At 57.7% G+C, this 14,142-nt stretch overlaps 1 protein-coding gene across 1 annotated transcript in view; it reads left to right on the top strand.

The window, feature by feature from the left end:
• Nucleotides 1–14,142, top strand: part of CACNA1E (calcium voltage-gated channel subunit alpha1 E) — a 365,845-nt gene that overhangs the window by 334,085 nt on the left and 17,618 nt on the right. Inside the window, exons 38-42 of the mRNA XM_045838379.1 lie at nucleotides 209–274; nucleotides 3,883–3,974; nucleotides 4,527–4,692; nucleotides 8,627–8,754; nucleotides 13,654–13,750. Coding sequence (XP_045694335.1) covers nucleotides 209–274; nucleotides 3,883–3,974; nucleotides 4,527–4,692; nucleotides 8,627–8,754; nucleotides 13,654–13,750 — 549 coding nt within the window. The remainder of the gene's footprint in view (nucleotides 1–208; nucleotides 275–3,882; nucleotides 3,975–4,526; nucleotides 4,693–8,626; nucleotides 8,755–13,653; nucleotides 13,751–14,142) is intronic.

Genomic DNA, 14,142 nt, shown 5'->3' on the forward strand with positions numbered 1-14,142 from the left:
CCAGCAGCTTCCCTCTCTGTCAGAGGATGTGGACATCTGCAGAGTGAGGGGCCCCAAAGCAGGACCTTCCGGGGAATGCGGCATCCTGGAGAGAGTCTGCATAAGTCAGCCAGGGGCCGGACTTCCTGCACTGCCCGTCACTGTACGTTGCTGCGTCTGGGAGCTGCCCGCCTTTGAGATCATGGTCACATCTCTGCTTTCTTTTCAGGCCCTCCCCTACGTCTGCCTTTTGATTGCCATGCTTTTCTTCATCTACGCCATCATTGGGATGCAGGTGAGCGGGCGCACGCGGGGCCTGGTTGTCTCTGACTCCCCAGCCCGGGCGGGTTCCCAAGGTCTTCTTGCAGCGTGACCTTGAGGATTTCCCACTGGCCAGGTATTCAGGGTGGTCTGGTGCAGGGGCTTCACCTGAGGGATTGTGAGACCGTGATGATGATTTACAAGCAGCTGGACCTCCATGGGCGCAGTGACAAAACCACAGCAAAGATGACACCAGTGTTGTCACCCAGGGGGGTTCCCCGGGGGCCTGAGGAGCAGGCAGGGCTCAGGCTGATCTCACGTGCCTGAGCCAGGCCTGAAAAAAGGTCAGGTGGTGGTTCTGCATCCAGTGACACAAAACATGAGTTAAGTCTTGAATGGCTGAGACTTACACCCTAAGAGGCGTCATTGGAAATAGTGCGCAGAGTTCCGGGCGGCATCCCAGGGCCCTGCAGCTTGCTGGACAGTGACCGCATCCTTCCTGGGTGTGGAGCTGAGAGGTGGAGATCAGCTGCCCACCAGGGCATTTCTGCAAGTAGCCAGGGACCCCCTGAGCAGAAGGGGCCCAACGATCTTCGGAGGCAGCGGTCACTGCTGGTGGGTGGGCTCCTACTGAAAACAAACGGCACCGCAGCCCCTGGACCTCCCCAGCTGGGCACGCGGCTTTCTGCTTGTCTCAGGGAGGCCGACTTTCCGACCTGGAGGTCGGCACGTGAAACACCCACACGGACCTTCAGCCAGGAGGCAGCCTCCTGCAGCCAGGCCGTCTGGCCACCTTTGGGCCGCCAGCTGCCTTTTCCGTGGCACCGGCAGAGCCATCGGCCACATCTCCCAGGCCGGTGGCGTCAGCAACCCTTCCCAGAGCACCTCTGAGAGTCTGTGCTCTTTGCTCCTCTGTCTTGTTTGCATTTCTTAATTTTGTTTCCCTTCTGACTCCATTACTGGAGAGTTGGGTTCTCCAAAAATGCAATAGAATGACGGGTCCGAAAGCATGAGACGTGGTTGGAAAGTAATGAATTCTCCCCCACGGAGGACGTTTCAGTAGGGCTATCATGATGCTGGCCGGGGTGTGTTACACGCTAATCCCAGTGAACTCCAAGAGTGGCTTGATGACTTCTATTAAGTCCCTTCAAACTCTCAAATATTTGACTGTGGAATTAAAATGTTCCCAAACAGCCAAATGAAACTTAAGTTCTTTCTTACTTATGCTTAAAAATAATTCTCAACCCCCTTTTAATTTTCAAACCATATAAATTAGAATTACACCAGCTCCAATACTCACCAGTTATCAATACTACCGATGACAATGCTAATGCTGTTTACCATTACCTGAACTCCTGCGCGTGCCAGGCACTGTGCTAAATGTATGCCCCTCCTCCGCCTCCCCACCCCTGTGCGTGTGTACAGTATGTATCGTGCAGGCCCGTAGAGAGAGAGACGAAGCTTCCAGCTAGAAAGACCGCTCCTCCCATTGTCATGACAAGGGTGGGAGGTCCCTAAAGCAGAAGGGCAGTCAACGGAGTAACATCAGGAGGATAAATGGCCACACGATGCCTGTCTGAGAAGGACTGTCATTCCGCACTTTCCCAGTCATCTTGGGAGAACAGAGCTTTGCAGAGGAATCCGAACGTGGAAGGAAGGAGTAGCTTGCTGGGGAAGGAAAAGCCCCCTGGGGCCACGCGTCCTTAGAGGCGGGGCTTTCAACCTCAGCAGCACCAGTGACCAGCTGCGCAGACTCGTCCAGCCACAGAACCTGTCCGGGCTTAGCGCCCTCCCCGTGCAGTGGGGGAGCTGGGCGGATAGCTTCCCGGGTCCTTCCTGGTTCTGAAGCTCTATGATTCCAGGTGGAGACCTGTATGTACTTTCAGTAGGTTTTCCGATGGATCTCAGCAACCCTTCTTTCTCTTCCATACCCATTTGATGTAGGAGATTTGGTTCAGTGACAAGGACTAAGTGAAAAGCTAAAAAAAGAAGAAAAAGAAAAATTTTAGAGACCACCTTCCCAATAAATACACACTTGAAATTTTTCTTGGAGTCCATTCAGCATAAGCTTTGGTTTCTTTGACTATTGTACACCTACCTCATGCAAAATCACAGCCTGCACTCAAACTAGTTCATGGTCGGAGAAGGTGTGGGGGGAAGTCGCAGTGATGGCTTCAGCGTGTCACAGGGAGGAAATACTCCAAGTTCAATGCACTTTAGAGTTGGGGGTAAGTCATGGACTCTGAGCCAAGAGGGTGGAGACAGAAGACGATATGAATACAGGCAAAGGGACCTGACAGTTCCCTCCCGGGGCTTCCAGAATCACATATGGTTGCTTGGGTTTTGTTGTTTCAATGCATCTGTCTCTACTTTCTTATCTGGGGCCCTCTACTTTCTTATCTCCCTCCTCCCCCACTTCCCCAGTGCTGCCTAGCCTGCCCCCTCCATTCCCCCTAAGAGACAAGTAGTATTTGGGTTTTGAAAAACAACGTTAAGAACAAATTCCCAAAGCAGGTGTCAGTGGGAGTTACATGAGCAAAATAGCTGGGGGCAGAGATTGTTCTTCAATTGCACATCCTGAAAACTGTTGGGGAGGGAGAAAATATGTTGCATTTAGCATATATTCGATAAATGGAAGCATGTTAAATACAGGCTGAAAGTCGCTGGAAAAGAGACCCGAGAGCCTTCAGCTGCACAGAGAGTGACTCGTGATAGCAGACCCTGATGTCGAAGCACGGCTGGGGAGGCCAGTGCCCACGGGCGGGCACCCTTCTCATCCGAAGAGACTTTGGGTCGACCTCGGCTCCCAGGAGCACTGCGTTTGAGTCGATCTTTATTCACTGTCTGCAGAGAAAGACCTCCGGGTTTCCCCCTTTTTTTGCACATGGGTTTGCATGGTGACCACATCCTCAGCCCAACGACCAATGACAGATGAGTAAGCTCACTCTGTCTCCAGATGTGCCCAAGTCCATTTCCTTTGCCCTCTCCCAAGCATCCAGTTGTCGTGACTTCCTTCATCCCACTGGCCTGGACTGTTCGTGTGTGTGTGTGTGTGTGTGTGTGTGCGCGCGTGCGTGCGCTCATGCTGGGGGACTGGAGTTGATAGGCCCATCGACCTTCTGAACGTGGACTCTCGGGAGAGGAGCACAGCGAGGAAGACAGAAATGCCCCTCTCCGACCTGAACTGCGTGTGCATGTCAGGGCAGCCCCTTCCCAAGCCGGGAGTCCCATCCTCTGCAGACAGAGGGCTCCCCTCATCGCTGCCTGAGACAGCAGAGCGGGGTGGCTCCCTGCCTGTGTCCTGCGGCGGGACGGCGTCTGGGGCAGGCTGCTCGAGCGCCGTGGTGAGTGCCTGGTGACAGGTTCCACGGAAATAAAGAGGCCAAATTAGGTGTGGGCAGAACTATATACAGGCAGAGTGATTCCAAAAGACCTCTCCTTCTGTGGTCTTCTCACTCCTTATCGGGCGGAGAGCCTGGGGTCCAGCAGCTGCTCTAGGCTGAGTCGCCTGCTTCAGGGCGAGGCTATCGGGGAGCTGCGCATGCAGACTTGCCAGCCCTGCGGGGGCCTCTAGCATCCATGCGCTGGGCGCATCGCTCAGCCCGGTGATGCTCGCTGCTGTCTGCTGTTTTTCTCCTCAAGGTGTTTGGAAACATAAAATTAGACGAGGAGAGTCACATCAACCGGCACAACAACTTCCGGAGCTTCTTCGGGTCCCTCATGCTGCTCTTCAGGTACCTGGACACGTAACTGTCGTAGCTGGACCCTCCTGCCCAGGGGACCCGGTTGCTGTTGTCTCCTCACGCCGCTTGCTCTGCTCCTATCAGGGTGACAGCGGAGTCGGGGCAGGAGGGGGTGGGGACAGCGCCTCCACAAAACCGCCGGTGATGGTGACATTAGAAATTTTCCTCACCGTCTTTGACTCGGTAGTTAATTTACAAACTGCACCTTGAACATGTCCTTTAGGGCTCTCAGGGAAGGTGAGGATGGTTTCTTGCTGATCAAACTCCTTTTAAGGCCTGAGACCTTGGGTGGCCATGTGTGTGGGGTCCCAGAGAGTCCCACCACCCTTGGGAGGGATTCTTCCAAAGACGAAGGAGCAGTGGGTGGGGGGCAGAACCCAGGAGAGCCCCCACGGGCACTGTCCGAGTCCGAGCACAACGCGAACCTGCTGTCCCTGCGGCGAGAGAAGGGGCTGGGAGCCGGGGGTGCGGGGGAGAGGGCCGAGGAGCAGAGAGGGCGCTCGGGCCCGCTGCGGATAACCACAGCGCCGTCTCCGGGCTCAGGAGCGCCACCGGGGAGGCCTGGCAGGAGATCATGCTGTCCTGCCTCGGGGAGAAGGGCTGCGAGCCCGACACCACGGCGCCGGCGGGGCAGAGCGAGAGCGAGCGCTGCGGCACCGACCTGGCCTACGTGTACTTCGTGTCCTTCATCTTCTTCTGCTCCTTCTTGGTGAGTGACGCTGTGCCCTTGGGCTGCGGTGTGTCCCAGTGCAGCCCTCTGTCAGACGGACACGAGACGTCTCCTCCAGTGGGCGGTCACACACACACACACACACACACTCTCTCACATTCCCTCCAGCCCGTGTGGAGAACCAGGTTTTCCTCACGAGAACTGCTGGGGGCCACGGTGCCCACTGCCTCCCGGGCGGGTGCGAGCCCGTGGTTGGGAGAGGCCGGTGCTGCGTCTGGGATGGAGTGTGGTGAGCAGGGACGGTGGGTGGCGCGGAGGCCGGGGAGCAGAGCAGTGGACTCCTGGTGAGTCTGCGTGACCCGCGGTAGATCCTGTCTCCCCTGTACCTCGGACGCTTTACACGTACGGCCACGAACCTCTACTCTCTCTCTCTGGGGACCTTTGAACTGTTTGAAAGAAGGTGGTAGCATTAGTAAGAGTAGAATGATGATAATACGCATATAATAGATGCGATTCTCATGCCATGGTGCTTGGTGACGGCTGGCCGGCCTGACAGGCGTGGAGGGATACAGTGGCCTCTGGTACCACTGGGAAAGACTGGGTAACGTCTGGGAAACACGCCTACTGACGGAGCAGTGACAGGGTCGGTCTGGTGTCTCTGGCCACCCTGACGGCCCTCGAATCAGCTCGACCGAGAATGCCACTGGCCGTACCGAAGTCTGAAACAAACTCGGTGCCTCTGAAAGGCACGCATTTCGTGGCCGTACATCAAAAAGTGAACTGACTGCCCCCATGCAGGCAGCTCTGCCTCTCACGTGACCCTGAGGGGCCCTGCCGCATGGCCCGCTCTCAGGGGTGGGACGCGGCTTGCATGCAGACAAAGGGTGACCGGCAGGTCAAGTGCGGAGAGTGCACTAACTGCTAGGTTAGTAGCCACGCTGCGTCCTGGGCTTTGCCGCTAGTGTAGCTCCTGGAGGACGGGAGGGGAAGCGACTTGATGAAAGAAGTTATTTGCTTGGTGAGCGGAGACGTGTTTTAACACCCAAAACAGTATCCTATGTAGAAATGTGGAAGGAGATTATATAATGAAAATCACTGAAAAGCAATTTAGAGTGATATTAATTAGAGTTTTCAGTTGATTCACTCACATCGTTAGCACGTCTGTACTGAGTGGTATTCAAAGGCCAGGCACCGGGAGAAAGCCGTGAGTTGGGGCCACCTACAGTCGAGGGGCGAAAGGCCTACAGGGGTGTCAGTGCTTACGGACGGGGTGACACGGGCATATGCAAGGGCACGTAGACACCTCAGCTCCATTCTCCACGGTGGAAGTGTTTAATAATAAATACGTAAAAGAACCCACAGATATAACTGGAAAATTAATTAGAGATTAGGAAGGTGCCATGAGAATTTTGAGCTGGAGGGTGCTGCATAATTCACGTTAATGTTCTTTTTAAAGAGGCTGTGCCCAGCCGGAGAGGATCTGCTTTCAGATCTCAGCCCTCGTGGAGCCCGGCTTTGTGACCTTGGGCGAGTCGCTCAGCCTCCCGGCCCGGAGCCGCCGTCTGGGAAGACTTACCGCTGCGCTGCGGCTCGCGGGGGGGGGCGGCTGTGTGCGTGGGGCCGGATGCCCGCGTGTGCGGGAAGCCCTGTGTCTCTGAGGGCCGCTGGCAGTGCCAGCTGCCCCCCGCGGAGTTCCAGCGGACGTGGAAACAAACAACGGGTGTGAGCATGCACACCGTTATGAAAGGCTGTGTGAACGTACAACGATAATAAACAGTTAGGAGCTGTTGTCAGCGTTAGTAGCAAGTGCCGAGAAAGGAGTGAAGATACGTGTGGGTGCACGGGAAACCCTGTATGTAGAAGCCATGCAGCCGCTGAGTATAGTTGCTGTGGCTCCCGGGTCGGCCGTAGGAAGAGAGGCCCCAGCTAGGATCAGGCCCAGCTGCATGAGACAGAGCTCCCCGAGCGGCAGCGGCTTAACCGAGAGGGACGTTTCTCTCCCTCGAACACCAGTGCGTTCTGGAGGCAGGCAGCACAGGCTTGTTCCCAAGGCTGCAGGGAGGTTGGTTAGCACCTTAGACTCTCTCTGCTCCCTCCCCTCCAGGAGTGTCCCTCATCCTCCTGAGGCCGGACCCTGGGCGTCCACTTATATTCTAAACAGATGGACGGACAGAGGGAAGAAGGAAGACTAGTTGTTATGACGGGGCCTGCAGTCTCTCTGTGTTATAGGAAGAGTCCGACCGGGTCCCTCCTGCACACGGTGTCCTTCTCCTGTCCACCCCACCTGCACGTCCAGCTCCTCCCAGCCACTCACCCTGGGAGTCAGCATCAGGGACTCCTGGTCTCGCAGCCCCGAAGCCCACTGGCCTCTGTCAAGCAGGACTCACTCACTCGCACGTGACACGAGGCCCAGCTACGTCTGGCCGAAGCAGAAAGGGGTTTTGCAGGCGAGGAGGAGCCTGGGGCAGCGCAGGCAGGCAGGCTTCAGCACACGGGACGTGGGGCTCCGAGGACATTGCTGGGACCAGGGGACTCTTTCTGCTGATTGCTCTCTTGCTCCAGACTCTTCCATGGGAGCCTTTTCTCAGACACCCCCGCCCCCCAGGGCTCTGAGAGACTGCAGCGGTCCCTGCACACTGAAGCCCAGCAGGCAAGAGCAAGGATTTTGCCCTGGAGGTTCAATGCCATTTTATTGGCCTTGATTGGCTCCTCAGTCACAATGGCCCAGAGGAATGGGATGCAGGGATTGGCTGAAGCCTGGGTCCCAGGTGGTGCCCCCCTGAAGCACACAACCCAGAACAGGCAAGGGGTGGATCCCCACGAAGGGCAGCAGTGCAGTCGGCGGGTGCTGGGCAGCCCCAAAGCCGCAAAGCCCCGCTGTTCACAGTGGCCGTCCAGCCCTGTCGGTCCCACTCCCTTCAACTCTCCAGTGTATGCTGCTGCCCTGCCTCCAGCTGGTTCCGGCACCATGACCCCCTCCACACTGCCGCCGAGTGTCCGTGCTGCATGCCCTCGGTCTCCCTCCTCGTTTAACCCCCGCGCCGGTTCCCGGAGCCTGCCGCATAAGGCCAGGGCGGCACCTGTAGCCAACGGGCCACACCAGCTTGCCACTTGTTTGCTTAGGAAGAAATGGCTTTTACATTTTTAAATGGTTGAGAGGAAAATGATCAATATTTCATGATGTGAAAATGAGCTGAAATTCAAGTGCACACTCCTTTCTGTTTCCACTGTAACCTGCATCTGTTGCTTATTGGCTCTTTTTTTAAAAATCTGTAACGTTTGTGTATTTGCAATGTGTCACCGTCTTTACTAAATACTAGATAAGTCTTTAAGAAAACTCAAGCACCAACACCTAGTGAGCGCCTGCTGCGCCCTCAGCGCTGTGCCAGGCATGGGGCTCTGGCTCCGGGTGAGGACCTTCTCCCCCATCCCCAGCACCTGGGTCTCTGTTTGGAATGCCGTGGGTGGACAGTAACTGTTGTTGCACAAGTAGGTGGGAGAAGAGCATCTTCTTGGAAGCCACTCAAGAGCCGTGAACAGCTTCACGCCGGCGCACAGCGAGCCACGCCATCGGCTCGGAGACGTCTCCCCAGTTCTGCTGGCTGCTTTGGTGGAGCAAGGGTGGGAGAGGGGCTGGGAGGGAGGGGGTGTCAGGCCAGGACTTCCTTTAGCCTTTGAGGCTGTTGTCCCGGCTGTTCCCTCTGCCGCTACAGTAACAGTTACGTAAATTGAACCCATAACAAAAGCAAAAAGCGGCCGTGGGGTACTTGGCAAACGGGAAAACCGGAACAGTGCTGTTCGCGCGACGAAGTGTGCAGCACAGATGATGCGAGCGCGGTGCCTTCGGCGGGATCCACAGGGCTCCCGTGAGGGCCAGCAGCCTCGCAGACCGTGGGGTTACAGGTGTGCCTTGGAGCCTGGTTTCTTCTTCAGGGCTCCCCTAACTCCTCTCCTCTCCCCTCGTGCCCCCCAGATGCTCAACCTGTTCGTGGCTGTCATCATGGACAACTTTGAGTACCTGACTCGGGACTCGTCCATCCTGGGGCCTCACCACTTGGACGAGTTTGTCCGAGTCTGGGCAGAATACGACCGAGCTGCGTGGTGAGTAGGCTGCTCGGCCCCCGCACCCCCGGGCCTGGGTCGGGGCCTCTCGGTGCTCAGGGAAGAGGTGGGCCTTAGAGCCACCCAGAGGCTCGCTCGCCTGTTGCAGAAGGAGGGGAGAGTCCTCTCAGCTGTGGCCACTGGAGAGGCTGGGGCCTCAGCGTGGCTCTGGTATCGGGGACGGAGCTTCCCCCCTGCCCCCCTCCGTCCACCTGCGACAGGCCTCCCTGTCCTTGGCCAGGCTCGTCGCACTGTCTGTGCCTCCGAGTGTTTGGGGTGACGCCCAGAGGGGCTTCCGGCAATCTTCCTCTTTCCCTGCTTCATGCTTACCAGGCTCCTTGGAGTCCCTGGGCGGGGGGTGGGGGTGGGGACGTGGACCAGGGTTTTCTGGGCCACCTGGCCATCACGGTCAGTGACAGTAGTGTTTTCTGTCTCTCGTCCCTCTCAAAAGGTGTAGTTTGAGATAACTAAAATTGTATAAAACAACAGGCAGGTGGCCCTCCCAACCGGTCCCTTAAACAAATGTGGGTTTTTACTGCATGAGACTGGATTAAATGCCAAGACTGTGTGGGGATCGCCCTGCCCCGCCCACCAGGTCCCTCTCACGCCCCACCGCCCTCTGGTGAAGTTGGGCCCTCGGGGCTTCAGAGCGGGGTCGGCCACTGCAGTCCACGCACTGCCTGTGGCCCAGTGCCGGGTTCCGCAAAAAACGTTACATTAGAACATGGCCACGCGCCCGAGTTTGCGGGTTGTCTGAGGCTGCTGCCACACTGGGAGGCAGAGCCGGGTCATTGTGACAGAGACGGCGTGGCCCTCAGATTCAACACGGTTTCCTCTCTGAGCCTTTAGAGCAAAAGTTTGCTGGTGCCTGCCTTAGAGTTCAAGAGTAACATGTCAGCCCTCGTGGTCGAAGACAGGGTGAGTCCCGTGAGTGCTCACGCCCCAGGCTCTTCTCTGCCCCGTGGCATCTTGGCTTAGGCTCACCAGTCCATCCATTCTGGGCACCCTCTGAGAATTCTCCAAGAAATGCCATCCTTCACGGGAATGGGTCGCGTTGCTTCCACCTGGAGCCCCTCGTACTCTGAGACTCCTCCCCAAGGTTGTCCCTCCAGGGGGCTGCTGACTCGGGTCTCTGCTTTGCGGGTTAGAACCGTGAATCAAACTTCCTCTTCCTCTCCGCAGTTAGTAGTGACTTAGTGCACAGGATTCTCTAAATCCATTCCTGGCACGATAGCTTGTACCTTCTGGGCGCACTCTCCAGCAGGCGGGTGCTTAGGAAGCCCCTGGCGGGGTGTCACAGAGGAGCAGCTGGGCCTGTGTTCGGCTGCTCCCCACCTGGCACCATGCCCTCAGCCACTCAGGCTTCCTCATCTGTGAAACGGTGGTAATGACACCAACTACGAGGACTCTGTTAAATCACGTGAGGAACTGTGACTGTGACTGACAGTGACCACGTAGGAAAGTGACTGGAAAGTGTGGAGAACGGGTCTGCACAGTGTGGATGGCCCCGGGGTGGGAGCCTGCGAGAGGAGAACCCAACTGCTGGCAGGAGAGTGCACTGCTCACCTGGCCTCCCTCGGTTGTCCTCGGCTCTCAGAAACCCCTGCTTCCTGTGGGCTCACATTATCTTGGGACCCCAACGCCACGTGCATCGGGCATGTCCTTCCCCACTCACTCCGGCTGCTGGAAGCAAGCAGTTGCACAAGGACCACTCGTGAGACGGAGCTGCGTGAGCTGTGAGAGAGCAAACAGAAAAGAGAACTCTTCATCTGCTTTGAAGTCCATAGTGTTACTTGTCCTGGTTCAAGTGTCATTGTCTTGGCTATGAGATTGGGGGTGGGGGGACCGGCAAAGACACGGGGGCCAGCGTCTTCAGAAGGAAGACAGGCACGGGTTGCAGAGGCTGTCGGCCCCGGACAGCAGCAGGACCAGCCGTCCACGTCCCAATCACAATGAGAGAAACAGGAAAACGAGCGGTTAAATTAGCCTCCTCTCGAGGGTTAAGAGACTTGGAAGTATTGATGAGCTGCTCTTTGGGAGAGGAGGGATCAACACCAAAAGCAAGCGCAGGCTAGAAAGAGCGAAGCTGGGGCGGAGCCCCGGGCTCCACGTGCCTGCTGGTGAGGCCTGGTGCTCGGGCCTGGTACGTACCAGGATGCGTCCAGACCCCTGGCCCCTACGGACCAGATGCTTTAGCTGCTGGAAATGAATCAATCGTTGGTTCTGCCCTTTCCACAGGAAACCACAACTCTTCAGCAGGCACGTGGGGAAGGGCGGGGTGGGTGGTAAGATAGAACTCATAGTGCCTGGAGTCCTGCCCGGATGGGACCAAGCCGTCGGTGATCTGGGCAGTGGCGTGGCGCTGGGAGAGGACCGCAGTCTGAACACAGGTCCCAGCAGGCACCTGGAGCAAGAAAGAGCTTGCCCAGGCTCAGCTCAGGACGGACATACCACACACAGAAGCACAGCCTTCTGCAGCTGCCCTGGCACCAGCTGGGCTCCTTGCTAATTAGCCTGACAGGCAGCATGCCTCTCACAGCCCGCAGGAAGACGCCGACTGGCTCCCCGCCCGACGGGTGTGTCTGAGGGACGGACTGTCAGCTGTGTCTGTGCGAAACAAGCCGGTCTGCTGTCCACTTCCCGGCAGCCTCGCAGCTGCACTTCACAGTGGACTGGCGGGCTTTGAGGCCAGGGTCCACGTCCTGCACCTGGCTAGGTGTGGGCCAGATCGGCGTCACAGGTGCTCTTGGTCACAAGGCAGTCCCTTGGGGCATTAGGTGGGCTCAACTGCCTTAGCAAATCGAGGGCGATGCAGTGCACAAGCTGATGCTTCTCTGGTGCTTCTGTTCTCGGTCTTCCCTGGTCTGGCTTCGCCGGGCCCCGGAAGGAAGCCGCTCTTCCTCTTCCGGCCGTGCCCCTGGCGGCTAAGCTGCCGTTTCCTTCCTGCCTTCTCTGCGTGTCCTATTAACCCACTTCTGCTTCCTTTTCAGCGGCAGGATCCCGTATAAGGATATGTACAAATTAGTGCGGGTCATCTCGCCGCCTCTGGGCCTGGGAGAGAACTGTCCCTACAGGGTGGCTTGCAAGGTTTGCCTCCCAGTCCCCAGCCGCGAGTGGCGGCGGGGTGCGCCCTGGGACCCCTCCTCTCTGTTCTGCTCCGCCGCCCCCGCGCCACATGAGGGAGCCTTCATGTCGCTTTCCTTTGAGTTTAAAGAGGTCCCGGCCCTCCCAGAACCAGCAGCTGTTAGAGTAGGAAGAAGGGCACGTGTTGGGGGGAAAGCAGGAAAAAAAAAAAAACAGTTAAGGGCTTAACAACGACGGCTGACATGACCTGTCATTTCCTTCACGTGCACACGCTCATCCGTGCGTGGCCATCCCCTTCTCTTCCCGCTCCACTGACAGCCACGGGTTTAACCAGAATGACCTCTCCCTCCCAGAATGCAGACATCTTTTGTAGAAAGCAAAGAGTTCTGGTTTCCCCTCACTGGAGACAGACACGCCTCCTGTTAGCAAAGTAGCACGATCGTCCCATGTGTGACATCACCAGGTGTGATTCTAGTCACCCTCCCCCTGCCCGCCCTCCAGCTCCTGGGTGGTTTGGCCAGAAGCGATTGCAGGAGCTATAGGGAGGAGAAGAGGTGAGACACCGTGAAGACTTGGGGCAAGAGGTGAGAGTAGGTAAAAGAAGATCGGATTTTTTTTTGGGGGGGGGGGACTAGGAAGGTTGCAGCAGGGCACATTTCTTGCCTCGGGGTCCTGCCATATACTCTCAGGGGGCCAAGGGGCTCTGCTGGTTTATGAGACCAAGGACATGTTCAGGGGCATCTAGAACTTCCCTCCAAGTCTGCTAGACCCTGGGAACTCTGGACATCCCAGTGGCTCTGCCCGGCCACATCCAAGGCCAACTCTGCCAGATAAGGAAGCCGCTCCTGGTGCTGGGGGGGTTGGGGTGTGGCCTCCCTGGGGCGGAGCACAGCCAGGCAGCTGGGAGAAGACATAGGCCCTGGAGGCTGCCGACCTTGGCAACGGACAGAAGCTGGGTTGGGATGGCGACGGAGTGATTCCCGTACACGGGAGGCTAACAGCTGCCTCTGCTGAGACTCTTTAAACTTGACCCTGGTGAAACCTGCAGCCGCATGAGGGGAGAGCTGGGGAAGACAGCATGGCATGCAAGGCGCTCCTCCTCCTCCTCCTCCTCCTGGCTTTGTATCTCCTGTCCCCAGCATGCCATGCGCTGGGACGTGCGGGGAGCGCACAGCCCTCTTCTCCACAGAGCCAGGTGGAAGCAACGGGCAACTCCGACAGCGGCCACAGCCCCCCACTCCCACGCCGCCGCTGCCCCCTGCTGCGCACACGGCACAGAGTGGGATACGCGGTGTCCCGCCCGTGGGTTCAGAGCAGGAGAGCGGCCCGGCTTCCCGGCCGCAGCTGGACACGCTAACCCACGGCCAGAGCGCCGTCTATCCGGTTTATACCACTCGCGCACAGCCCTGGGAGTAGCAGCCACACCTGTGTGGCACGGGGTGTGGCGCCTGACCTGGGATGTAGGGTAGTGCTGACCCAGGAGGAGCGGCAGCCAGTCCCCTGATGGGCGCACGCCAGGGTCCGCAGGACCGCAGGGGGCCGCCGGCGTTCCCGGGTCTGTGTGGGGCTGATATAAATCCGCACCAGGACGGAGTCACCTGTACGATTTGCCTTGATTAACAGGTTTCCTATTCTTCTCCTGTTTGTCCGTCCTGTTTTGTTTTCCTCTCCTGTTCTCTATGATTTCGTCTGTTCTGTTTGGCTGTTCCGGGAATGCCTGTTCTCCCCACTACCTGTCTGCATCCTTCTCCCCACTCCCTTGCCCGGCCGCCTGCCCTGCCGCCCCGCCCCCACTCGCCGCCCCTCCATGACCAGTGGCCGCATCCATTACACTGAGATGTATGAAATGCTGACTCTCATGTCACCACCGCTAGGCCTCGGCAAGAGATGTCCCTCCAAAGTGGCATATAAGGTAGACCACCCCTTCCTTTGTTCTGGGCTAGAGACCAACAGGAACTGGGATACAGCCGTGGGGAGGCCAGATCGCGGGGAGGCCGCGGGGCTCGGGCGGTGGAGGAAAGAGCCCGGGAAGAGAGCAAGGATGAGATTGGAGGGCCAGGGAGGGCCAGGAAGGGCCACGGAAGGATGACGTCCGTAAATGCTACAAAGGGTGTTTTGCAGTACGCTTCACCGTGGGGTTTGTGACGTGTTGTTCTGTGTTTAGCGGCAACTGTGTGGCTTCTCGTGAGTGGGCTGCTAGCAAGGCGGCCTCACGCGGTGTGTGCGCTTTCGGAGGCGGCAGAGTGGTGGCCTTCAGGGAACTACAGCCAAAGCTGTCTGAGTGTATAAAAAAGGCACCTTCAC

The sequence above is a fragment of the Phyllostomus hastatus genome, unplaced genomic scaffold (assembly GCF_019186645.2).
Source record: "Phyllostomus hastatus isolate PE091 unplaced genomic scaffold, TTU_PhHast_1.1 phas_contig_283, whole genome shotgun sequence".
NCBI classification, from domain to species: Eukaryota; Metazoa; Chordata; class Mammalia; order Chiroptera; family Phyllostomidae; genus Phyllostomus; species Phyllostomus hastatus.